Consider the following 26,302-nt stretch of genomic DNA (forward strand, 5'->3'; position numbering starts at 1 on the left):
TCATTCGAGTACATCCATATTCTGGAATATCATGCAACTATTACTCATGTCTTCAGATAATTTTTAATGACGGGGGAAATGTTCATAACAGGCTGGACGAAAATAAGTAGGACCTAGAGTTTGATCTCTGCTTTGTGATATAGCTGTATTTACTGGCAGATCTACAAATATAAACTGCACATATATTTGCAATAATACCCAAAGTGTTTCTAAGTTGCTCCTGGTGCTCCCCTCAATGAATCAGGCCCCTCCTCACAGCCCCACCCTCTCGAAGGTCTAACGTTATGAAGGCGAATAAGCGAAGCGTGATGGCCACAAGCCTGTACCCTGGGACCTCATTTTATGAAAAATGACATCAAGGCGGGGAAATAATCAGAGTAGTGCCAGTAGGTGGTGTTTATAAAGTTTTTATTTTCCGTTTTCTTAAAAATAACATTTGATTTCCTTTATGCATGTGTGAAGTGTACTTGTTTCCTTAGGCTGAGTTAATAGGCAGATAAAGACAACACGAGGCGGGGTCCCCAAGTGGAGGCGGGGTTGGGGGTGAGGGGAAGGGGGGCACAGGGGAGAGAGAGAGGGTGGGGTGACCCACAGGACGCTAGAGTGCCCATCAATGCACAGACACGGTCTAACACTTTGTTTTTCGATTTTTTTTAAAAGACATCTAAAATTACTGAGAGATACGATTTCAGCACTTAAATATACAGACGGAAATCCAAGCACTTGAACACAATTCTTAACTCTAAGCTCAGTTATTGCACATAACACAGTTTAAGTAGGCTTCAGGCTATAAAGCAATTTGCTCTGCTTGGGACTTCCTTGGATGTCTCGAGTCTCCTTCTGCAACCCCAGTGTCTCTTCCCTTTGACCCTTGCCAGCCCACAGCCTCAGGAGGACGCCAGGGGTCAGTGGATTAGCCATCATTCTCCCCAAGGGCTGAGAGTGAGGCTGGGGTGAAATGGAGGGTTCCCATGTTGATCCCAATGGATCCCCACCTACTCAGAGGTGAAGCTGAAAGCAGATGGAGCTCATGAGAGGCTGAGTGGGCAGGCAGGCTGGTGCGAGGAAGGAAGTGTGACCACTGGCCACATGTGGTCACAGCCCCAGGGGGCCAACACCCCCTCATGCTCTCATCAGCGTGGCCTCCCTCCTCCTCCTTCCTGAGCTCCCACACCTCCTCCCTCATTGCCCCTGAACCCTTTCTGAGTGGTCTCCCAAGGCACATGTGTTCGCTCCAACTCTAACCTCCCCTATCTGAGACACACCTGTCCCTCCCAGACCCACGTGCAAGCACGTCTGGGGCAGCCAAGGGCAGCTCCGGGGCCAGGCAAGAAACTTCTTTGAAAATTCAGTTGAGCTCTTTCCACAGGGCCTGAATTCCGCTGCCTGCCTAAAGCAGGGGAGTGGGGACAGGACAGAGAGAGGACACCGAGTACAGGGACATGGGAGGGACTGGGTGGCAGGCAGCTTGGTCAGGGGGCACAAGTCTGAGGAGCTAAGGAGGGACCACCTTGCAACCTGGCTCAAGAGGAAACCTGCAGTTGGTCTGCCAAGTCACTCGGAGGCCTTCAGTCCACTGGGCACAAGCTACTTGGTCTGGCTTTGGGGGGCCTCAGTCCCCGAGAGTGGAGTGAAAAGCAGCGTAGGGGCTTCAGAGACAGGGCAAGGCTGGACCCCTGAGTCCCACCGGGGTCTAGTTTCGTGCTTTTGCTTTCTTTCTACAAACATATTTACAAGGTCATAAAAACGTGCACGACCAGAAGACCCAGGGACACAGAGGGGACATGTGACCCCAGAAGGGGAGGGTGGCAGCGAAAGGAGAAGGCCACGCCTCCTTCTCTACCCCTCCCCACCCCAGAACACCCCAGCAGCCCCAGTGCTGCCCCAGGGGACAGTTCCAGAAGTCTGAGCCAGGGCAGAGGGAAGAGACAGACAGACTCCAATCCTAGCAAGAGCAGGAAGTTTCAAGTAGCTCTGAGAGGAGAGGCTGCTCAGAGAGCAGAGGGCTGACGTGGACCGTTGGTGTTTCCCTGAACTGAGCCGGGGACCAGAGGGAGGAGGGGGTGGGAGGACGGAGTGGGGAGAGGGGAGACGGGACGCGGGGGATCTGGAACATTGCGACACCTTAATGACCAGAACTGTGCTGCAGAATGAGAAGCGGTTCATGGGGCTAACTGGAGTTTCGTTATTTCCCCCAAGGGAGGACTTGGAAGATGTTGATTCCAGGGTGGAGTCAAGAGGTGGATGGGTGAAGTTCTTCCATAAAGTCCAACAGAAGCAGCGGACTCTGCAGAAGCCACGGAGCCGGGCTGGGGTGCTTGCCCAGGACCCCACACCTGCCACCACCCAGCACACAGAGTGCCCCTCCTCACATGCCAGGTGCCCAGGGATGGTCCCTAGGCTCACACACATGTACACACACACACACACACACACACACACATGCATGCACTGTGCTCACCACACAATGAAGGTCATCAGAGGCCCAAATCCAGGTAAGAAATTCTTTACCAAAGGCTAAGAAATTTTGATTTCAACAGGGAGAACTGGATAGAGTTTAAAAAAAAAAAACCCATGGGGTGTCTTCTCATCCACCCTGGCTCCTGCCTGGTAAGGAGATTTGGGGGACCAGTGAGGTGTGGCCTCAGATTCTGGTTGCCTCAGACCTGTTCCCTCTGACTTTTCACAACCCCAAACACCTCAACTTGGAGAAGCCCCTCCGCCAGAGTGGCCCTAGGGGACCCTCAGAGGGGACAGAGGGAGAGCCCAGGGGCTGGGAGGAGTGGGGCTGGAAATGGCCTGTCCTGAGGAGGAGAGATAGGGAAATGTCATGGTCTCCGAGGGCAGAAGGCTGCAGCTCCCCACCACTCCTTCACAGGGTCTCAGGGATGCTTTTGGTTGGTCTGGATGGGAAAGGAGCACTTATTAAGGGGTCGCAGAGGAGGTGCGTGCACACACACACATTACTGGCTAAGACCTTGCTTTCTGATCCTGGGCTCCTGGAATGGGCCAGGGGACCCCAGCAAGGGGTATGGGGGCAGGTGTGGCCCTCACAGGGCCAGGAGGACCTCACCTGCATCACAACTGCCTGCTGCCTCCACAGAACTGTCCAGGCCAGGCCCCCACCTGGGAGCCAGAGCTGTTCCAGGGTCTGACATTCAGGGCTGCCCTGACTCCACACCCAAGAGCTCTGCCTGGATCTACAAAAGCAGACTCTCCTTGCCAAGCTGACCCCTTCTCCCCATCACCGCCCACCGCCCTACGCTCCTCTCCCAACAGCTTGGCAAGGCCATTCCCTGCCCTGACTCTCACTTTCCACCCCCAGCTCCTTCCCAGCCACCTGTGCTCACACTGGCTTGAGTTAGAGTCCAGCAAAGGGAAAGGGCTCTCTAAGGTGGGTGTCCTGGCTCATTTAGTCTGAGCCCGGGGGGGGGGGGGTACATCACAACTAAATCAGCCAGCAGACAGCTCCCTGCCCTCCCTCCCTTCTGCCATGGGGACTCATTTCACAGGCCAGAGCTTGACTCCAGAAGAGGGAGGGAGAAGGGCAGGGGCCAGAGAAGACAGGGCTGGCTGAGGCGAGGGTAGCAAATCAGGACAAGGGATCCCAAGGCGTCAGGGCAGGACTGGATGGGGCTGGGGGGCTGGCAGGGGGCATCTCACTTAATCAGTTTTGACCTTGCTGTGTGTGTATGAGTGTGAATGTGTTTTAAAATCAACAAATGGAGAGAAAACTACAAGGAAGCCAATGTGTGGACCAAGGACACGTTGGTCAGTGCATGCCACGCACACACACACTCACACTCACACTCACACATCCAGTCCTCTCTGGTAGAGCCAGGTCCTTCCAACTGTATTTTCCCAATCCATTTGTAAGCTGCCTGCTTCTGTGCAGGTCTCTGCTGGCCCATCCCCCGGCCGTTGGCACCCTGGCCTGCCACGGTGCCCACGGGCCCTCTACCAGATGTAGCCTCCGTCATCCGCCTCGCCTGCCTCGCCCTCCTCCTCCTCCGCCTCCTCGCCTGCTTCCTCCGTCTCCTTCTCTTCCTCGTCCTCCCAGCCAACACCGCTCCCGAAGTCCCCTGAGAAGCCCACGATGTCGTCTGTGAGGGGGACAAGCCAAGGGGCAGGTTAGGACCCTGCTGGCTGCCTCACCCCCACCAGCAGGGAATCCCGCCTCGAGGCCCTAGCTAGGCCCTCGCTGCTGCTGGCCCTTACCACAGTCGGGGCTCCCGTGCATGCGGGTGCCGGTCAGCTCCAGGCCCAGCTGGTCCACACACCAGCAGTCACCGCTGCTCTGGTCACACTGCATCTTCCGGTAGTAGCCGTCCTCATCGCAGCTTGGGATGAAGACTCCTGAATGGGGCAGGCCCGAGGGTTCAGAGCAGGGCTTTGGGGTGGAGCCTGGGGTGCACAGGGGCCCAGAACCCACCAGAGCCCAGCCAGTCCAGGTAATAACCACCCAAAAAGTCCAGATGTCCAGGGCTGGATGCCAGCATTTCTTTCAGCTCGACCCACCAGAAACAAGAAAACCACCTGCTCAGCCCCCTCGAGGGCTCCCATCCATCCCCACGGTTCCCAAGTCCTATGGGATAGCCAGTCTGACCTCATCGTGCTGGGAGCCCTCGGTGTTACGGCCACTCCTCTGCCTGGCTGACCCCTGTCCACAACGCCCAGGCTTCTCCTCCCAGCCCTCTGACTCTGACCTGCCTTCAGGGCCCATCCACTTTCCCTCAGGCCTCGGAGCAGCTGCTCCTCTGTCCACTCAAAGGTGTCTGCTGACATCTCCACTTTGGAGCTCTAGAGATAGACTCTGCCTACTTGGGGGTGGGGGCTGAGATATGTAAAAATGATAACACCCGGCACCACAGGACGGGCGCCCTAGGCCCAGCACGTACGCTGTGTGCGCCAGGAATGCAGACCAGACAGGACTGCAGCCAGGAGGAAGATCCTGGCTTCCTGGCAGAAGTGGCACTAATGCCAGCCCCTACAGGCCACTGGGCTCTCGGTCCATATGGCTTTGCAGGAGGTTCCAGTGTCTGGTTTCAGGTGCAATGGTCTCATCGCCCCGTTAAATGCCAAGCTGCACTCAGGAGCTATGAGCCCTTAGACCTCTGTGATCCCCAGGCTGGCTTCTGTCCACTGTGCTCTCCTTCAGCATCATGAGTACACAAGCCACAACTGGTCACTCTGTCTTTCTGGTCTGTCAACTGGTGTGTTGTGTTTCCCCAAGTAGCCTGCATGCTTTATGAGGCCAGGGATCAAGTCTCTCCTGCCCATCGGTTCTGACCTGGGCTGGATTGGCTGTTCTCTCTCCAGGGCTGGCACGCAAGTTTGCTTGAGAACATGAGTATCTGCTGGTGGGGTGGGGCTCCTTCGAGCTTTGCATACATCCCTGCTGAACTGAATTGAATGGAGGGGTCTAGGAACCTTCTGTAGCCCCACCTCCAGCCCCGGCAGGAACAGGCACAAAATTAGGCACAAAATTAAAACACACTTTTTGAGGGGCCAGTTGGAAGACCTTGGCCTACTGGCTAAAAACAAGAAGAGGGTTTCCCTCTCCTGTCTTCCCAGGCCGGGGCCTTCTTGGGCTCAGCATCTTCCATGATACCCAGGGACTGGAACCTCCGGGCCTCAGAGGAACACTGAGGCACCTGCCTCCCCTTCTGAGCCCAGCCCCCTCACCTGGCTTCTTCTTGGCCGCTTCCTGGATCTGGATGCGCTCCAGCTCCGCCAGGCAGGGAGGCTCTGAGGGAAGAGAAGCAGTCTCTGATGAGGGCCGTCCCACGGTGCTGGGAAGACTCCCTGAGTGCTACCACAAGGCTTAGACATCCAGGCAGGGGGCTGTGCACAATGAAAATTCCTGGGCTCTGACACAGGGCTGCCCCACAGGGGTGGTGGGATGCACTGATCCTTCTAAGGTCCCCCAAAGTGACACAGGGATAAGAACACCCAGGGTCCGATTGGGGGAGGCTGTGGGATGGGCTGAAGTTGCCAAGAAGCCCAGGGCTCTCTGAGGGTGTCAGGAACTCATGGGATGAGTAAACAGGATTCAGAAGAGAAGGTGGGGTGAAGGCACAGATTCTCCAGGGTGAGAGGCCCTGGAGGAAAAGTAAGACTAGAGGGAACATTAGACGGGAGCCTGAAAATAACTGGCAGCCAAATCTAACTTGTCTGTGACCTTGAGAAGTCCCCGAGCTCTTCCCAGAGGGAGCCCTGGCAGATTGCAAAATGAGATCAGTTCCCAGCCTCCTGCCCGAGAAGGCTGCTGTACAGAACGGACAGAACGTGCTTCAAAGGGCTGGGAAGTAAAAGCACTGGGGCTGTGCAGATAGCACAGAAGATCTGTGCAGAGGGATTTGTGATTTACTGCTCTGCACCCAGATGTTCTCACTTTATCCTCACAACTGTCTCTGAAGTCTTGTTATCTCCCAGTTCAGATGAAGAAACTGAACTTGGAAAGATTCAGTTGCCTGCCCAGGGCCCCAGACCAGCATGTGGCAGAGCCCTAGCAGAGGCCTCAGCCTCGAGCCACAGGTGCTGTGACTCTCCCCCAACACGGCCACAGCTGGAACCAGGCCAAACACCAGAGGCAGAGCACCTCCGGGCCGGGCTGGTCAGCTGACCCCTCAGTTCCCCATCGACGGTAGTTACCACTTGGCCTAGGTGATCTCTAAGCACAAGTCCCACTCTAGTTCAGGATATACAAAGCTGGCGAATGACACCATATCTCTAAGGCTAAAGATCACCTACATAGTCACATATTTGGGGCAAATACTGTGAGATGGGCCCCAAAGTGGAAACATTGAGAAGCCAAGGTAGCTTCAGCTTCAGGATCCCTCAGCCCCTTCTGAGCCTGCCAAGGGGCCCTAGAAATGTTACATTTGCAGTTTCTTTTTTTTTTTTTTTAATGGAAGTACTGGGGATTGAATTCAGGAACTCATGTATGCTAAGCATATGCTCTACTGCTGAGCTATATCCACTCTCTACATTTGTAGTTTTTAATACCCTTCCTTAAAGAAGGCCTCTGAAAGCGCATACACTTCAGAACCCACAAAATCCACGCTGTTGCCTGCCGAGCAAGGGAGTTCAAGTGCTGGTTTCCCTGGGCTCCAGCAGATGAGGTTCTGAGAGAATGCAGGAAGTAGGGGGCGCTGGAGGAGTCCTGGGCCTGAGAAGGTAGCCAAGAAGGAGCCACTCCGACTCCCAAAGAGAGCCTGGAGCGAGGGGCAGGGCCTACACAGCAGAGCTGGACTGGGGCTGGGGAAGGGGCACACTCACTCTCCCTCCAGAAGCAGAAGCACCACTCAGCGGTGGAGACACGGCCGTCCTTGTAGGTGTCGCAGGAGTTGAAGAAGGGGCGGATGCAGACCTCATACTTGTCCAGGTTGATGGCAGCCAGTTCCATCTGGTCCAGGAAGAGGTCGGCACTGGTGTCCAGCTTGGAGAACATCCAGCCGATGGAGTCCTTGCAGCTGGCTCCCAGGCTCTTGTCCAGCCCTAGGGAGAAGGCTGCAGTTCAGACCTGCTCAAGGTAAACAGCTCCATCTCTCTGTCCATCCATCCCTCCACCTCTCCATCAGCCCCAGCCCTCTGTTCAGGGTCAGAGCAGCTCAGAATCTAACCATGGCTGAAGGCCCATCCCTCTGCCTCTGCATAGACTGCATCCAAACCAGTCAAAACCCTGTTTAGAAAGCCCTTGAGGGAAAATAATTCTTTACCCTCCCTTAGCTACCCAGTTCAGGGTTTAGCTTCCTTCCACCCATTTTAAGAAGCTCTTTCCATGGGCTAATTTGAATCTCTCCTGTCTGGCTGATGCCCACCTTCTTTTGTTCTGTGGTTTAAGCTCTTTGAGGGGCTCAGAGTCTAGCAGGAGGGAGCAAAAGGTGGGTGTTCTCAGTGCAGCTAGGTGGCCCCAATGCACACCTGTCTCCCCATCTCCCGCCCTCCTCCCAGACAGAGCCATCAGCTCCTGTACCACTGGGTGGGCTGGCCCCGCTGCTGGCTGAACCGTTCTGCTTGGAGTTCTCATGAAGGAGCTGGAACCAATCCCGCAGCCGATCCCCCAGGTCAGCCAGGTCCTGACCCGTGCACGTCTCTGCAGGCAGAACAGGAGAAAGGGGTGGAGGATGAAGGTGGGGTGAAGCAGTAAGCATGGTCCCAGCTTGGGGTGCTGCTGCCCTACAGGCCAGGGGGCTGGGTGGTGGTCAAGGACGCCAGAGGAGAGTTGGAAATCAGAGGCTCTCCCATCTTCCTCTTCCACCTCACTCCCCAGCACTGAAAACACACAGTAAGGGCTCCCTGTGATGAGGCCTGAGCCCTCCTGACCTGTGTAAACCAGACCTACAGCCCCACAGGTTTCTCAGGCCTGTCCCTGTTGCTGCCACTTCCTTCGTGCTGCAAACCTCTCGTATCATCCCAGGGTCCTGCAGGGAGTGCCCCAGGGGCCCTGGAGGTGAGCCGCCCCCCACTCCCAGCCTGGCTGTGGCCCAGCACTCGCTACCTGGTTTGCCATCATTACCTGGTTTGCCATCGGTGGTGGAGGTGGCGGCCTGCTCTGTAGGGCAGGGGCAGGGGCCCTCGCATCTCACCGTCAGCTGCTTGCTGCTCAGGCACGCCTGCTGCTCCAGCTTACACTGCATGACAAGGAAGGTTGGGCTGAGGGACGTGAGGCACTGCTGGGGGTACCCTCCAGCCCACCCCGCAGCCACATCTGCCTTCCCCGTTGGAGACTGCAGGGACAGACCCATGAACAGCCCAGAGGGGCCATCCTAGTCCCTCTGGAGGCCACGGGTGCACAGAGGTCAGGGGCAACAGGCCCCTCCCTTCATGGCCTTCCCAGTCACCTCCGCAGCTCTCCTGATAACAAACAGCTACTGGCTATTGAACGTCCGCTAATTCCTTGGCCTTTACTGAAAAAACACTCTGCTGCAGCTGTTAGTCAGTTTCCGAGAGGGGCTCATCTGTCCCTTGCCTTCAGAGCATTTTCCCCAGTCTCATCTGGTTTCTCCCCGTGGGATGACTGCTCATAAGAAGTGGGTCATCATGGCATTTTACATCATCTCACCTGGTCCCCGACAGCTCTGTGAGGGAGGAATTGTGTTTCTCATGCTCAGCAGAGAACACAGAAGCTCAGGGAGGCCCAGTGACTCAGTCAAGGCCATGCGGCTGGGATGGATGCCAGACCTCCCCATAACCTTCACCTCCCCACTGAGCAGCGCCAGGACCCTCAGACCACAGCCTCCTGCCCAAACCTCGCTTTGCCCTTGGTGTGGTGTGACATAGGGCTCTCCTTCTTCCTCTATCAGCTCTGCCTGCCTTCGCTGCAATTCCCCTCCACCCTGCCTCCTCCATGCAACTTCAGCCTCCCTGCTTATTCTCTCTCCCTCTCTTCTCCCAGGGTGACCTCATCCCGTCCCCAACTTCAACCATCACCCACTGCGGTGACTCTTAAATCTGTATCCCACCCCAAAAGGGTTCCTAAGCCTCGGAACCCAACCCCAGCTAACAGTCCATGCCCTCCAAACACAGAGCAACTCCTCACTTCTAGGAGAAGCGTTCACAATCAGTCCCTGCATTTCCATGGTACTTTAAAGTTTATACAATGCTTTCACAAATACTGTCTCATTTAACCCTCACCAAAATCCCATAAACTGGGTATTTGTTCCCCCAACCACTGTTTCCTCCCACATCATCATCTCATGGAGAATTAACTTCCTCCTGCCCCAGAATGCCTGGTACTTGCTGGTGAAGTATCCTCTCCACGTGGCAATCCGCCCATGGAAAGATTTCAACCCCCAACACCTGGACGGCAGAGCTCCTTCCTTCCACTGCCCTCAGTACTTTCATGAACCTCACCTACTCTGACTTACAGTTACTTGCCTCTTCCAGGCCCTGCCCGCCACTGCACCTGCCCAAGGTCAGGGCAGGGTCTGGCTCAGACTCTTGGGCAGCCCAGCCCAAGGCTCAGTGCCCCTAGTGTGGTGGACCACACTGAGTGCGCTGACCCCACGTCAGCACCGGGAGCCCCACAGAAGGCCTGGCTGAGCTCCTGGTAGCTTCAGGTGTACCCCACCCACCCCACCTGGGGCAGGGCTCCTCACCACCGAGCTGTAAGTGTGGCCATCAGAGCCGCAGACCGAGGCGAGCTGGGCCATGTGACAGGGCTTACACACGGTGTCTTTGTTTCCATGGAGTTTCAGGGCAGGCTGCTTGATCCTACAGGAGGAGCAAGATGGAAGAGCACAGGGATGGAGGCAAAAATGAGAGAGGGATAAGGGAAGGGAGGGTTCAGAAGATTGGTTCCAACAAGAAGCCGTTGTTGCAGAGCTATGGAAGATGCAGCTGCCTCCCTGTCCCTGACCACCCTCCCATCACCCCAGCCAGATCCTCCCCTAGCTCATAAGGGTAGAAGCCCCAGGGCAGAGTACAGACCCCAGCTTCCCCTTTCCAGCTGGGCTTTCAGGCTGCAACTCCAGGTTCAGCTGGAATGGCGTCACACTGGCATAAGGGGTCAGACCAAATGAGGTTGCAAACTGCCAGCCTGCCAGCCACATGTGTCCTGTAGATTCATTTTGTTTGACCACCAGGAGGTTTGTTTTTAACTGGGTTATTCACCAACATTTGCAAAATGGAAGAGTTCACATAAAAACCTGGATTCCTGGCCTAGGTGAAATGGAAGATATGGAAGTCCTGGTCCTGACTTTCCCCAGGGCCTTGGCTCACCAGAGTGGTCTGCCACCAAGCTCCCTTCATGCATTTCCATTACCTGTCAGGCCCCTACAGGCATCTAAGATTGCAACCCCGATACTCTGGTCTCTGATTCTATGATTCCCCAGGAGTCGTGGAGTCAGGGAGGGTCTTGTCCTTGGGCTGGAGCTAAGGCCTCAAATGCCCCTCACGCCTTCCCTCCTCTGAGAGCCTCAGAAGCTACAACCTTAAATATTTCATGAGGTTGTTCCATGTCAGAGCTGGAAGGAACCTCAAACTATCTGGACCAAGCTATTTGTCTTATGGATATGGACACCAAGGCCCAAAGAGATGTGCATTGCCCTGTGTCCCACTATTTGGTGACTAATCTCATACAGTGTAGTGGTTTTGAATGATGTCCACAGATTCTTTGACTCTCCTCCCTTCAACAGATGGAGCCTAATTCCCCTCCCCTAGAGTGTGGCAGTACTTATGACTCACTCCTAACAAACAGAAGTGGCAGAAGTAACAATGCATGACTTCTGGGATGTCATAAATGACATTGTGGCTTTCTTCTTGATCTCTCTTCCTTGGATGACTCACCTTACAGGAAACGAGCTGCCATGTTGTGAGGACACTCAAGCATCCTTATGAAGAGGTCCACTTGACTAGGGCCAACAGCCAAGGGAGTGCGCTCAGAAGTGAATCCTCCAGCCCCAGTCCAGCCTTCAGATGATGCAGTCTCAGCCAGCATGTTAACTATAACCTCCTGACAGTCTTTGAGCCAGAACCAGTCCAACAGAACCGGTCCAATAGAACCATGTCTGATTCCTGGCCTTCAGAAACTGTGTGAGATAATACACATTCGTATGATCACCCAAGGCCCTCACCTGTGCTCTAGCTTCTTGCGGCTGATGCACATGGCCCGCTGGTAGCCCTGGGCGATGCACACCTTGTGACGGCTGCACTTCACCTTCTGGCAGGGGTCCTTGGTGGTGTCCAGGGCTGTAGGGACACAAGGTGAGGACACAAGTCACCTGGGAACCAGTGCCAGAGAGCCCAGGAACCCCCAGCCCCACTTCTCAGCTGGAAAGCCCCTCTCTCCAGCAGCCATTGGTAACCAGAGTTCCTAAGCTCAGAAGTCCTACCCCTATCAGGGCCTGGCTCCCCAAAGAGCCTCCAAGGCCACAGTCAGGACTTGCCCTCTGGTCTCAAGTCCTCAAGGGTGTCAGTCATCTTCCCCTATCTGGGAGGGGCAGGTTACCTTCATCTCCTTGTTGATTGTCCTCCCAGCTCTTGATGTAGTCATCCTAGAGGACAGAGTGGGTGAGGGAGAAGGGAAGGGCTAAGATTTACATCCTAGAGCTGAACTTCAGCTCCAGGACCAACAGAAGAGATAGCTGGCTCACTGCTGCCACATGCCAATTGCCATCATCCTTGTGGCTTCCCAGATGACTCCTGTCCACCCAGGCCCTGCCAGCTCCCTCCCCCAGAATCTAACCCCCTAAACCAATGTCCAGAATCCCTTCCAGCTTCTCCCGTAAGTTTCTTATCCCCCATGCCCCTCCCATGCAGGATACTTCAGGGAAGGAGAAATCAGGGTGAGGCTGCAGAGGGAGAAAGGGAGTAGGGTGTGCAGCTGCAGATACATAAGCAGTGGAGCCCCAGGCAGTACTCACCTCCACCTCCTGGGGATCGGGAAGCAGCAGCAGACCACAGGCAATGGAGCAGGAGGAGAGAGGGAGAGATGAGGATTTCAGTGTGAGGCCCACCCTCAGACCACATGGTCCCAGAGCTCCCGAGGCCACATCATGTGATTGGACAGTGGGCAATGGTCTTTAATGGCCACAGTTCTCTGACCTCTATGGCCTCCAATTGGAGGACAGTATTCCTATGTCTTTACTACAGACAGCTTCAGATCTGGGCCCACTCAGGGCTGGCCCTAGGAGCAGTAGAGGTGAGACCCATGGCTTTGAGAGTGAGGCCCATCCCTCTACTGGAGGCTCTGAAGCTGGTCCCAATGGCCCAGCCCCGCTTCTACCATCAGGACGGATGTCTGAGGGGCCCACACATCCTGGGAACAGTGATTCTCATGCCTGGGCCCTCGTTGTTCCAGAAATGCCACTCTCTCCCCTGGCCAGGGTCCTCCCTTGGCAGTTTCCTCCCCTGACACCTGCCTGCTGTGAGAGTGAGGCAGGAAAGACCTCTCCTCTGGGCTGCATGAGGACTATTTTTCACTCAAGGTGTGACTTTCCTGCAGAGCTCAGATGGTGCCCTGAGAGACAGAGGAGCTAGAGCCCCTCCCAATGGCTTCCTCAGTTACCACCATCCAGCTCCAAATCCTCAGACTCAGACGGTCCTAAGAAAGTCCTCTGATGTCATGTGTCCCAGGCCCCTCTGTGTGCAGGAGAGGCCGGGAAGCCCAGAGACAAGAAATGATCTGACCCAGGTCCCACCACCTCAGAACCCCGGTCTCCCAAAGCCCAGCACAGACCTCTCTTCCTCCCCTGGGCCTGTGGACCCCACAGTGGTCAGAGGCCGAGCAGCTCCCACCTAGCCTAGCTCACTGGCACAAACCCCAGCTCATTCCAGTTTCCCTACTTTCCCCTGTGGGGCAAAGACAGCTGGTGAAAACCAGCAAACAGCTCCCAAGGAGTTCCTGGTGGCAGCTCCAGCAGGCATGGTGGCAGGGAGCTTCTCAGGACTGGAGGAAGCAATGCCCAGGAGACAGCTGCTGGCCTCCTCTGGATGGGGCTCCAGGCACCAGGGGGCAGGGGACAGGAGGAGCCACGGGCAGCTGCTCCCCCCATCCTGAGTCCCATCCAAGGATCAGTGCTGTGCTAGATGGGGGCAAAGGCCCCACTGTGGGGAAGGGGCCAGATCCCTGTCAGGTCAGGGGAAGAGGCATGGGGCTCCTGCGCCAGAGGGCACCCCAATGGGGGCAGCACAAAGGAGGGCACCCACAGGGCTCTGAGGTCTCTGATGTGTCCCCCAAAAGTTGACAAGCATCAGAGGAACAGGCAGGGGTAAGAGCACTTATCAACATTGCCTCCTGGGCAGAGGCCAGAAAGGGACCAGGCTGAGCAGGCAGTTGGCATCACACCCAGGTAGAGCATGCTGTGGTCAGGTGTGCACTTGAGTGTGTGCTTCTGCACACGTGTGTGCAGTCCACTGGGCCTTCGGTGCACATGTGCACGCTCACAGGCCTGTGCCCTAGAGCTCGTATGTGTGCAGGTATGTGTGTCCTCGTCTGTGAGCCTCTGCAAACATGCACACATGTGGAGCAACAGTGTGTGCTGGGTGTTTGTAGGAAAGGATACTTCAAGGCAGTTCACCCAATGCCAGGTGCTTTTTATCTACAAATGAAGTAACAAAGGCCACTTCTGAGAGCAGCCTCCAGTTTCAAACGTGGAGGCCAGGGCTCTCCCTTGGCTTGGCCTTCCTGCCTCTTCCTCAGAGAGAGGCCCAGGTGGGATGGGAAGGAAGTGGGGAGGGCAAGAGACCAGCGGACATCTCCCTGTGAGGGCCTGGCTGGCAAGGCCTCTGCTGTCTCTGTCTTGCTTTCACGTGTGTCTCTGAGCATCTATTTGTCCACCTCCCCTTCTCTCCTCTCTCTTTCTCCCTCTCCCCCTTCACTCTGCCCACACCTGCCCCCACATACATGTCCAAGCAGCCAAGTGTCCCGCAGTCCTTGGGCCCAGGAGCAGGCAGGAGGAAGCCCACAGGTGGGACTTCTGGGGAACCTGGCCTGGGCAGCCCTCTGGGCACTGGACAGACCAGCCCAGGCTCCTGGCTCAGGCACCTACCCGATTCCAGAGGGCATGGCCAGAGCCTTCTTGAGCCCCTGGGTCAGCTTCTAAGGAGACCGCAGGGCAGCTGACAGGGAACCCAGGCACCATTTCTTTCGTTTGCCAGGGCCAAAAGCAGCAGCTCTGACCCAGCCCTTCTTCTCCAGGAACTCGTCAGGGTGGAGGGGTCTGTTCCCTGGTGTCCACTCCACCACAGATGGGAAACGAGGCTGAGAGTGACCAAGTGGCAGAGCCCAGGGTTACAAGGTTGGGGCAAAAGTAGGAACTGGTCTCCATTGAGTTGGGGTCTCCCCATCAGCTTCATTATTCTCTGGGAGGGGAGTGGGCGTGAGGCTGTGAAGAGGATGGGGGAAGTGGCTGGTGTGAGTCACCTTCCCTCAGCCAACAAGGTCTCTGTGCCCCCGGACCCCCTACACCTGAACTGGAGCAGGGAGGGCCTCGATGCCTGCTCACTCGCTCCCACACTCCGGCCCTGCCTTAACCTCCAACAAGGCTGGGAGCAGAAGCCTTTGGGACTCAGTGCAAAGCAGGTTCTCAAAGGTCAATACCAAGAACTTCTGACTAGAAATCCAGGTGGAAGTGGGGAGAGGGAAGAGAGGGCTCTAAGGAAGGGGCTTTCACCATCCGGCTGCCTGTTAGAGCCCTGGTGGGAAAGAGCCATCTCCATCCGCTTGAGGGTCAGACTCCTTCCCCTGGTTTGGGATACAGGGACGGAGCCCCTTCTGTATACAAGCATCGCCCTGGGTTTTAGCTAAGCTCCTTGTCTCCAGTGTGGTGGCTGAGGCTGGGGGAATCCTAAGTGGTTCTGAATCCCAGAAGAATGGGAGCAGCCGGCCAGAGAGCGGGATGAGGAGGAGAGAGGGCCCTGGAGTCACACAGAAGCCCGCGCCTGGCTGCCAGCACACCCGAGGCAAGACCTTGGCCTGAAGGAGCTCAGCAGCTATGTCCCGGGACCACCTGGAGATTAAAGGAGAGGGTGTGTGAGGGGTGCCTGGTGTCCACAAAGTACTCAAACGGAGGCTGTTGTGGCAGAAGAAGAGACCAGAGACTTCAGGTGGAGAAAATGCTGGAGGGGCAGGAAATGGGCAGGGAGAGGCCACACGAGGAGCCCCTGCAAGTGCAGAAGGAAGAGGCCACCACCCAGAGAGCAGAGACCAGGGAAGGTGTGAGAGGAGTGGCCACCAAGGGGTCTCGGTGGGGGGCAGAGCATGATGAGGAAGTCCTGTGGGTGGCATTGGAATGGCTGCTCTGGGGGCGCAGCCCAGGGACACACTGAGGAGCCCCCAGGTCAGCTGTGGGTTGGTCCATCTATAAGCTGAAAAAGAGGTGTTTGTTGGCAAGTGTGAGTAATGCCTTTCAACACAGTGGTGTCTATTTATGGCACCCAAGTGGGCTCATTAGCAATTGTGAGAAACGGTCTGATAAAGGCACCAGGGTCTTCTAAGGAAACAGGAGGCCAAGTTCTGCCCTGGCTCTGCTGCCAGTCAACCCTGTCCCTCCCTGAGTAACAGGGATTTGGAAGGGCCCATCTCCAGTACTCTGGGGCCAGGGTCAGGTCGGAGGGGAGACGGGCCATAGGCCGAGATCCAAAGTTCTAGGCAAAGGAAGAGCCATCTATTTTACCTTGTTAGTAGAACGAACCATGACCAGCCCTGTACCCAGTGGTGCTCAGCACAGGGCAGGCACGTGGGAAGGGATTAGGGATGTACAAGTGCACCATGGCATGTATTTCGTGATGTTTTAAATTAAGTCCTCTTCACATATGTCTGTCTTCCTTTTATTCTCCCACTCGTGTAAATTGGGCAAGACAGACAGGATCAGCCCCACAAAAAATGAGAAACCTGAGGCTCAGAGAGGCAGGGCAACAGGCCAAAGGTCCCAAGACAGATGAGGAGCCAGGCCAGGACTCCCCTTCCTGACACAACCCTCTATGAGGAACAGTCTTGAACTGGGAGGAGCCAGGGGAACAGGTAGAGAAGAACTGCAACCTGGAGTCTGCCCTAAACTTGGTTCACTGTGTGTCCTCAGCAAGTCACCTGCCCTCCTGGGGTGACACGTCCTCTTCTGTGTCCTGTGGGTGCCTCTCAGCAATGGCTGCACATTGGAACCGCGGGTAGAGCTTTTTAAACCCTCCACCGTCCAAGCACCACCTGAGCCCACTGGGCGGCGGCTCCCAGGGCACCCCTGGTGCTTGTAGGCAGGCAGCTGAGTGAGCCCACAGCGACAGCTCTCAGGTGTAAGGTCCTTCCAGTTCTGCCTCCCGTGTCTAATGCTTTTATCTTCTCTGGCTGCTTCACCTTTCACATGGGGCCTCAGGGAGGAAAAGGAGCTGCTATTCTCCACCCTCTGAGAGCAACTCACACAAGGCAGATACTCAGGCCCGCTTGCTGGAACCCGACTCCTGATTTCCAACTCCAGGCCTTTTCCTTTGGAGCACACATCAATCCACCCTCCTCTAGTTTATGACATCAAGCCAAGTCCTGTCCACCTCCTACTGTCCCTCTGGCCTGCCCTCCCCTCACCACGACCACTGGTCCCACCCTGCCAACCCTGCCTCAATTACTGCAGCATCTCCTCTGAGCTCTCCCTGCCCCCGACCGTCTTCCATACCCTGCAGCCACAGGGATCTTTCTAGAACATAATCCTGATCATGTTTCTCCCTGCTTAAAATCCTTCACTGAATATACAACTTGCTTTCATTTTGAAAAAAAAAAAAAAATGTTTGAAGGTGACTAGGTAAAAAGGATTTGTACCAAAATGTTAACAGTAGTTTCCTCTGGGGGAGAGGAATACAGAGAATTTCAGCATCTTTCTGCCTTTTCCCAAGTTTCCAAAATTTCTATAATGAACATGTATTATGTAATGAAGGTGAAAAAAATAAATATATTTTTTAAACCCTCACTGGTTCCCGGTCACCTACAGAAGAAAATCCACCTTCTTTTGATCTGTTCCTGGCTAGTCCAGCCCCATGCCCTTCCAGCAGATGTTTCAGCCTGGCCAGACTTTGGCACAGCCTTCTCCCGTCTTGGGAACTTGTGTTTGCATCCAGCCCCCGAACTTCTATTCATCTTTCAAAACCTGGCTCAGGCACTGTCTTCCCTAACCCCACCCCATATCTAGCTTTTCTTCAGGTAGACTGCATCTGGTAGAAGTTTATTATTTCTCTGGTTACACCAAGCAATGCCATTGCTCCTGCCTAATTTAGATGACCAGTTCCTTGTAGGTACAGACCATACAAAGTTCACCTGTCTGTGCCAAGCACCTGGCAGAGAGTAAAAGTACCCTAATAATAGCTAACATCTCAGCAGTTACCATGTGGGAGGCATTATGCTAAGCACTTTATACCCACTCGCTCGTTGGAATCTTCATAACAATTTAAGAGAAAAATTACTATTATTATCCCATTTCTCAGGTGATAAAATTGCCTGGAGAGGTTAAGTGATTTATGCAGGATCACACATCAAAAAGCACAACAAAAGAGTACTGGCACCCCCAGAACTGAGATTCCCGAACTGTGCTCCTAACCAGGGTTCTGTATTGCTCTGTAAATAGCAGATAAAGAAAGTTCCAAGCCAGGGGCTGGGCCCAGGAAGCCCAATCTCAGCCCAAGGATGGTTTCTCCCACCACACCAGCTCTGCTCCAACCCCCAGGCAGGGGGTCCTGCAGCCAGAGCAGAGGGATTGGCAGTGGTGGGAGAAGACACCTGGGGACCCCCCTTCTCCAAGCATTTTCCAGAACCCCTCTCACATGCCCCTGGTTCGGCTGGTTTGGAGCTAACCCATCTCCCGCTTTGATCTCAGCAGCTCAGCCCTGTTGCCATGGAGACAGGGCCCACTGTGCCAAGCTGGGGGAGAGATGGTGGTGAGTGCGCAGGCCTAGCCAGGCTTAGGGGGCACATGCTGGGTGTTTCCAAGGGCTGTTTACTTCCTGTCATTTTAATTAGCACCCAAATCACCAGCTCACTTCACAGCTTGAATTAACCCAATCTCTCCCAGCCTCTCCACCTGGTTGGGGAGGATGGTATGCAGCAGTGAATCAAGCAAAAGAGCAGCACCCCAGGGCTAGAAATCACCTGGGCAAATCTCCATTTACCTCTTTACAGCACAGGTGAGGGGGAGGCTGACACCCCTGCCCCAAACCCAACGTGGAATCAGGGCACTGGGTATTCGCTTGGCCTGGCCTCTGACTGCTAACAAGAGCCTTGCCCTTGCTGGACCCCCCCTCCTTTGCCCTCCTCCCTGGAAGGCCCCGGTGTGGTAATGGCTGTGAGACTGTAAGAGCACTTTGTAAACTGTGAAGCTGTCTACATTCAAAAGCCACAAAACAGGACCAATAAGGCCGGGTTCTTTGGCACACACGGTGGGAGCCTGGGAAACAAGGTGGGCAGGAGGCACTTCCAGGTCTCACAGTCACCAGGGGCCTCGAGTGCAGACTTTTGATGTCATCTCCAAATGAGGATCTACGGCCAGAGGCACCTGGACAGTACCAAAAGATGTTCATCATGAGACTTTAAAGAAACCACAACTTAAAAAAGTTTTTTCGTTTTTTTCTTAGTGGGGAGGGGAGTAATTAGTTTTATTTATTTATTTAATGGAGGTACTGGGGAATTGAACCTAGGACCTCAAGCATGCAAGGCATGCGCTCTGCCACTGAGCTATATACCCTCCCCACAAAACCACAACTTTTGTAACCCTGTTATGGCATTTCTTCATTTTTCAATAGACCAAGAACCTGTAGAAATGGAAGTGGGCTGGGCCTCCCTCGACCCATGAAAGGCCCTGTAGCTGGCAATATTTTTGCCTCATTCCTTAGGCGAAGGGAACTCTGAGAGAACCCAGCCCCCCGAGAAGGCCCAGGAGTGGGGGAGCTTGTGACCGGGGGCTCCTCCTGCCCCTCCCTGCAAACAGCTGGGGAGCACAGAGGGAGGGACCCAGAAAGGAATGAGGAAGGGTGAAGAACGGGCCTCCTGGCTCCTTCTCAGCTGAGGCCTGACACCCCCATCACAGGCCCAGGCAGAAGGCGCAGAGGAGGCTGGGAGGGGAGGCAGTCACTACATATTTGCCCCTCTCTCAGAGGGCGCGGCTGAGACTGTGTGATGCCTGGACAAACAGACGGAGACAGGTATCTGGCAGACTCCCCACCTCCCACCTCCTCTCCCCTCAGAGGAATTTCCTTGGAGGATAAAAATGTGCTTACCACTCTCTGCATGCCAGGAGCTCTACCTGGCCTCACATATGCCCACGCCAACACCCCCAACCCCAGATTCTGTCTCCACCGCTTGGGGCACCTCAGGCCATGACCCCAGTCCCTGGGTTTCTGGTCCAGGTGGCAGCTCCAGGGGGCCGTAGAAGGCAGAGAACAGGGAAGAGGTACAGGGGAGAGGGGGCTTGGAGTTCTGTTCTGAGCTGCTTCAGGACCTCCGTTCCCTTTCTGGAGCGTGAGTCGGGGGTAAGATTTAAATCTCAGGGATTTCTGAGGAGGGCCAGAGACTGGAGCTGAGGAAACCAAGGCACGGGATAGTGAAAGAGCATGAGGCCGTGAGGGGAGAGGGGTTCTCAGATGTCTGATCTGTTTCTTTACCTATAAAATGTGGGGGCTCAGTGCTTAGTGCCAAATGCTCCTGAGGCTCCACAGATGGCCCTCCCAACTCTCCCAAACTGAGACTTTGACAAGAGGGAAAAGGAGCCTGATTAAGTTCAGACTCTTCCACCTCCTCTGACCTGAGCAAGGGAAAAGGGATCAGGGAAGGAGTCAGCAGGTTGCATCTAACTAAGCAGGAGTAAGATACCGGCCAGGCCTGGCTCATCTTTCCTGCTATGTGCAGCCCTGACCTCTTCTCAGATGCTGGGGACGAGAGTTGCAGGGACAGGACGCCCTGCCTCAGGGAACCTGGTCTCCACCTGAGGGAGCTCACCTACCTGCAGGTCTGATGGAGGGGCGGCCTTCTCTGTGGGCCCACTGAAGTGGGGGAAACTCTGAGCCCCCTACTCCTAGGCAAAAAGGGGAGGGTGGCTGCAGCCAAGTCCAGGCCCACAGACACAGGGGAGAACAGGGAGGCCTAGGGAACAATCTTCCTTCACAGCATCATTCATTCCCTTATCCTACAAATGAATCATTGGAGAGTCAGGGTGCTGGGGTTCTAGTCGTGATTGTCCCAATGTCTCAAGGTCCCCAAATAACCAGCATGGCTCAGCCCAGAGCCCCAGCTCCCCCTTTGCCCTCTGCCACCTAAGCCCACAGTGCTGCTTCCTGGAGAAAAGAGGGAGGTGCTCAGAGGACAGGGTAGTTAAGATCTTTTCTGGCTCTCACATCCCACAGCACATACTTTATACTGAGCACCTACTATGTGCACATAAACCCCATGCAATGCTCTGAGGATGGGCTGGTAAGGTCACAAAGCAGTCTGTCCCCAGACCCTGCCTTCAGGGACTTGCCTTGGGAGGAACGTGATAAACACATATTTAAAATACCAACAGGAGGACTCTTGAGATGCAAGCCCATGGTGTAAGCAATGCCACGAGCAGCACCAATATGTGCCAAATGAGTTTATGGCCAAAAACTGTTGCAGGAGCCCCAAGGAAGGGGGTCAGAGGCTGGGTCATTGTGAAAATCATATCACCCTACAGCTTGCAGCTGGGCCTGGTTCTGCCCACCAAAATTAGACATATTTTCTTTGTGTACAGACCTAAGAAGACCCACATTACACCTGCAGGGAAACATACAGCAGCAGTGCCCATCCCCGGCTTGGTGTTGGCCCCAGGTTGCCACCAGGCCTCATTTCCCATGTTTCTTAGTCTCTAGTTAATACATACCCTACCCTAATATAGTCATAGATACTTCCTCAAGAGGACAAAGAATATCCCTTCCCTAAACCCAAAGCCTTGCTGTCCAGCCTGTGGCAGGGGTGGGGTCGGGTGGGTGAGGTATGTTGTGCAGGTGGAGGAGCTATTGATGGGCCTCAGTGCCATCTGCCTGGAGTCACAGACTGATAAGGACTGTCCATTAAACCAAGGGGGAGATCAAGGGCCAGAAACGTGACATGGCTCCCCCAAGAAGGCATGCCCTGGGCCTTAGGGTTTGAGGCAGGCTAGAGCTCTTCTACTCCTCCAACAGCTTTCTGACCTTCTACAGAATGGAGGAGGTGGTGACGGCTGGCCATCCTCTTCAGACAGCCCGGACGCCAAGAGAAGCATAAAACAGCCTCTCTAGGTGAAGAGGGCCCTTCTCTCGCTCTCTTCCCAAGGCTCAGAGCCCCGCTGGGCGTACAAGAGTCCCTCACTGTGCTGATACCACTGTGGGCGATGCCAGCCCCTCCAGTGTGGGAGAGGGTTTGCAACCAGGGTGGAGGAGGAGGCCAGGACCCAGCCTCCCATCCCCAAACCCCAAAGATGGAATCCATTCTGATCCGTTCTGGGGTTCTTCTTACACACCCACACTTACCCGCAAACATCTGTGAAACTCATTCCCACACCTGCACTGGTTTAGGTGTGGAGGGGAGGGGGAAGGGTGGGATGGTAACAAGTGAGCCCCTTATTGGCTATATTTGTGGCTGAAACTTGCTACTGGCCTACTTGGTGTTCAGATCTGCAGTGAGTGAGTGAATTAGTGAACATACATCGATGTCGTTCTCATGGAGACGGATGCATGGTGTGGACTAGCCCCAGAGAGGCTGATACATCTGGTAGTTTTTCTAGGGGGCTGGAGGGTATTGCCTGAAATGGATGCCCTCCAGCCCTCCCACAAGATGCCTTCATGTTTATACAACTGTTTCCATCTTCTAGACTGAAACTGAAGTTCAGAGAGGTCATGTAATGTACCTGGCATCACATGGCCATGCAGTGCAGGGTCAGAACCTGAACCCAGATCTCCCAACTTCCAGACCAGAGCTCTCCCAGCACCCTGCGCTCCTGCCTCTCTTGGGTGGACAGCTGCCTCTGGAGAGTCGCTAAGCCGAGAGGTATGGAGCAGGCTGGTGGCAGGCTCCCAAAGACACTGAGAGCCTGGTCCACCCTCCTAGGAGGTACTACTCCTGCCCAGGACATCCTTAAGCTCACAGGGCACAAGCCAGGGTAGACTGTTTCTTTCCATTTCCACTGAGGGTTAGCCTAGATTTCTTTGAAAAGCAAAATTGAGTTAGATGACCTGGATTCAAATCCCAGCTCTGCCGCTTACTAGCTATTTTACTGTGGATGAGATACTCAGCTTGTGCCTCTGTTTCTTCAACCAAACAGGGATGGACTCTAAAGTAATGATAACTACCTCACAGATCATTGTGGGGCACAAGAGGCAGCACGTATAGAATGCTGACCACAGGGACAGACAGAGGTAAGCACTCACTGCAACCAGTGATTCCACATTTATTAACTGTGTGCCTCCCAGGTGCCAAGCACTGTGCTAGACACTCATAAACATAATTAAAATTTAATAGAAATGGAGTATAAAGCAGAGAAAAGCCAAGAAGAAAAAGAACAGTCAGTGCTGCCCAGCTAGCTCTTGGATGCTGTGTAATGGACCTGTCTCCTCTCAAGTGTCCATTTCTATGAGGACCTGGATGCTTTGTTCCAAAGACTGCAGTAAAATCCCACCCACTTCTTCAGGGAGTGAATCTGGAGATGGATGCACCGAAGAGCAGGGCTCCAAAAATTCCAGGCCTGCCCAGCACAGAACACAGCCAGATCCCCATCTCCTCTGACTTGAAATTCCCTCCTCCCCAGCAGCAAGGCACCAGGCATTAGAAGAGATCTATCCACACACATGTGAGAGCCCTGCGCCCACTGGAGGGGAGGATTACTCTGCCGATAAATCCTTGACAGGCCCCTACCTCCCCAGTAATCCTAGCGCTCAGAGAAAGAATGCTAAGCTGAAGTCCCTGCTAACCAGCTCAGACCAATTCCAAGCTGGAGCAACGGCCCACGCTTTCCTTCCCTTCTTCGTTCTCCTGACCCTTTCGATGTCACTCCCTCCATCTCCCCACAGCAATTCGGTCCACACCATTTAATGAGACATTTTTCTCTCCCACGCTACTAACTCCTTGGTCCTATTCCCCCAAAATATTCCACTCTTCCTGCTTACCTCCCTTCCACCCAAAGTGGGGGCCCTCCACCACTTTGTGATTGATTATCAACAAGATTTAGGTTCAACCTGGCAATGCCTTAGAGGTTCAAAAGAAACTCCTATCTCTCTTTCCAGGAGCCAAGGAGCATATTTTCAAGAAAGCCTGTCTGATAAAATGTACGTAAAGCCCATTGCTACTGTGCCCAAAGAGAGGGCCTTCAGTCCCTAGGGTGGGAAGTGGGGCCTCTACTAACAAGGGAGGGATAAGAAATGCCTGCAGTCCTGGCACAGTCCCTGTGTAGTCTGTGCACTGCACAACTCCAGGGGGCGCCATTTGCACAGAGGCACCCCTGGAGTCATCAATGCAGTGGCTCTGAGCTAGCAGTCTCCTGCATTTCTGCAGAAGCTGCCAAAGGATCCCCAGAGCCAGGACCCCCTGCCCAGCCTTCCTTGTCTTCCTTCTCTCCCTGAACCTGTTCTCCCACAGGGCTACTTTAAATGGGGTTTTAGAATAAATCTCCCTTATAAGAGCCTGAGGCCATTCAAACCAATCCGTGCCCTGAAGTTTCCATGAATCTTATGGGGAAAGTCCTGCAGGATTTCAATCTAGAGCCTTTCTTCTAAGCATGGGAGGAAAGGGGAAGTGACTGGCACCAATACAGGAAGACAGGTGGGCAGCTCTGTGCCAGGGGGTCAAGTAGTCGGTCATTTATCCTCACCCACAGAGTAGGCTATTGGAAATAGGTGGATGAAGGGAGACAGAGAGGAATCGTTTCTTTTTAAACTTTTACTCTTCTGATTAAGCATTTCTTTTCCCTCTGACCTTCACCAGTCCATTCTGGAAGGTCCAACAGCCAGCAAGTCAGAGGGAGGCCTGGACCAGTGACACATGGATTCTGGATGGGCTGGCCTGCTGTCGCCCCCTCACTGCTGTGGCCGGGCTGCTTCCCAGGCAGCGGCAGGAGACTGCAGTTAATCTGTGCTGGGCCTGCAGGGGACTCAGGAAAAGCCTTGCTGGACCAGCCATGGGGTGGGGCAAACCACCCACCCTGAGGCCCAGGCCACTGAGGCCTGAGAACCAGGTAGAAAGCAAGCCTTTCTGATGAATTACAACCTACAAGTTTGACTCTGGAGATAACGAGTCACTTGTCTCACGGTAACAAAAAGATGCGTATTTCTGCCTCTTTCCATCATTTGGCTGGGTATCGTATGAGGCATGTGTGTTTTAACATTGCTAAGTAACTTCTGGAAGTACACAATTTAAGACAAGATAAGAAAGGTCACGATGTAGCTGTGTTATGCTAGGTGGGTCCGTGAGAGTATCTGGGGAATGTGGAGCAAGAATTGGGGTCGCAGAAGAGGCTCTCTGGGGACAGGTACCAGCATTCCTCTCCTCCAGAGCATCCGGGCCCATCCCCCACCTCACACCCCCACCCCGCCCCTCTTCTCTGGGTCCCAGCCACGCCCTCTGCCCTCCCAACTCCTACTTCCCCTACTGGGAACACAGCAGCCTTCGGTTTCCCTTCTGATCTACAGGTGCCTGTAAACAAAGTGCTGCAGCGCCGCTGGCTCCTCCGCAGCCGCCTCCCCATCCCCCACCCTGCAAAGTTCGGCCCAAGGTTAAGCCGGGGTTCCGGTGGGCGTCCACGAGGGGTTCCCAGACCCAGCTTCTGGGCTCTCCCCTCTGCTTTTCAGGTCCACTGGGCTACAGAGTCTTCCCTCTGGAGTTGCGCCCCCTCTTCTGGGCTGCGCAGCCCCATGAAAGGTGGGTCCTGGAAAACCAGCTTCCCTTCGTCCTCGCGTCCCTCTGCAAGGGGACCCTAGACCTGGCCCTGGCGGCCACCCAGAAGTGGCCTCTGGTATTTTCACTGCCTTCACCGCCCCTCATCCCGGACACGCCTTTCACCATCCCGCCTTATGAGGATTGCTAGGCTCCCCCCTCCGCCCCCGCCAACACCAACCACAGGCTCTGTCCCCTTCTGTTTCCCCTCCCCCAAAGCCCAAGATGGGAACAGAGGGCAAGCGGAAGACGATGCTACCTTCCCCGCCGGCCCCACCCAGACCTGTCCCTTCTGCAATGGCCCGTATGTGAAGCCTGCAGCATCTACCCAGTCGCGGGCACACCTAGGGGTGGTACACCCCCCCAAAACAGAAGGGGAGTAGGTCGGAGGCCCAGCTCAAGCCAGGGCCCCCGCTCCACCCTCCCTGCACCCCCTTGCATCCCGCACCACTCTTGCATCCCGCACCCGTCTCCACACCCAGCCTGAACCGGAGACCCTGTGGTTAGCGCGCGCCCGCTGAACAACTCCTTGCCGGGACTCGCCTAAGGCGGGTGTGGGACTGTGGGTCCTAAGCCTGCCAGCTCCCGGGCCGAGGGAAGGGGGAACACAGGGAAAGATGGGTGCGCGTTGTTTACTCTGTGTGCAATTATTAGCCCGCTGGGCTGCGGGAGCCTGTAACTGCGACGTGCAGCCGCTGCTCCCAGCCCCGGGGTCTCTGCTACAAAGCTCACTCCCCAAACCCCTACCCCGGCCCTCGCGGCCCTGCATACTCACGTCTCGGAAGCGGTTCCAGTGCTTGATCTTGCCGCTGTACTGCGAGATGGACGACAGCCATTGCTCGTCCTCCATGAAATTGCCGGGTGTCTCGCCCTCCTTGAGCCCTTTGGCGTTGCCTTCGGCCAGGGCGGCTGCGGCGAGGAGCAGCAGCGGCAGCGCCAGCCGCCCGCAGCCCGGAGCGCGCATCGTGG

The 26,302-nt window shown here is 55.1% G+C and overlaps 1 protein-coding gene across 1 annotated transcript; it reads right to left on the reverse strand.

Moving 5' to 3' along the window:
• Positions 1-391: 391 nt before the first annotated feature.
• SPOCK2 (SPARC (osteonectin), cwcv and kazal like domains proteoglycan 2) lies at positions 392-26,297 on the reverse strand. The gene is made up of 10 exons (XM_045522713.2): positions 26,109-26,297; positions 11,954-11,999; positions 11,580-11,694; positions 10,104-10,218; positions 8,522-8,636; positions 7,979-8,098; positions 7,282-7,500; positions 5,686-5,748; positions 4,219-4,356; positions 392-4,103 (listed from the first exon to the last, which is right to left on the reverse strand). The coding sequence occupies exons 1-10, from the start codon at positions 26,295-26,297 to the stop codon at positions 3,958-3,960; spliced, it is 1,266 nt and encodes a 421-aa protein (XP_045378669.1). The 3' UTR covers positions 392-3,957.
• Positions 26,298-26,302: the final 5 nt, after the last annotated feature.

Source organism: Camelus bactrianus, chromosome 11 (assembly GCF_048773025.1).
Source record: "Camelus bactrianus isolate YW-2024 breed Bactrian camel chromosome 11, ASM4877302v1, whole genome shotgun sequence".
In the NCBI taxonomy this organism is placed as follows: Eukaryota; Metazoa; Chordata; class Mammalia; order Artiodactyla; family Camelidae; genus Camelus; species Camelus bactrianus.

Excerpts from the sequence above, each read along its gene's own strand:
- SPOCK2 (XM_045522713.2), bottom strand. The coding sequence starts at position 26,297 with ATGCGCGCTCCGGGCTGCGGGCGGCTGGCGCTGCCGCTGCTGCTCCTC. Across the intron at positions 8,099-8,521 it reads CACCACCGATGGCAAACCAG|AGACGTGCACGGGTCAGGAC; the intron begins GTAATGATGGCA and ends TTCTGCCTGCAG. Across the intron at positions 5,749-7,281 it reads CTTCTGCTTCTGGAGGGAGA|AGCCTCCCTGCCTGGCGGAG; the intron begins GTGAGTGTGCCC and ends CTCTTCCCTCAG.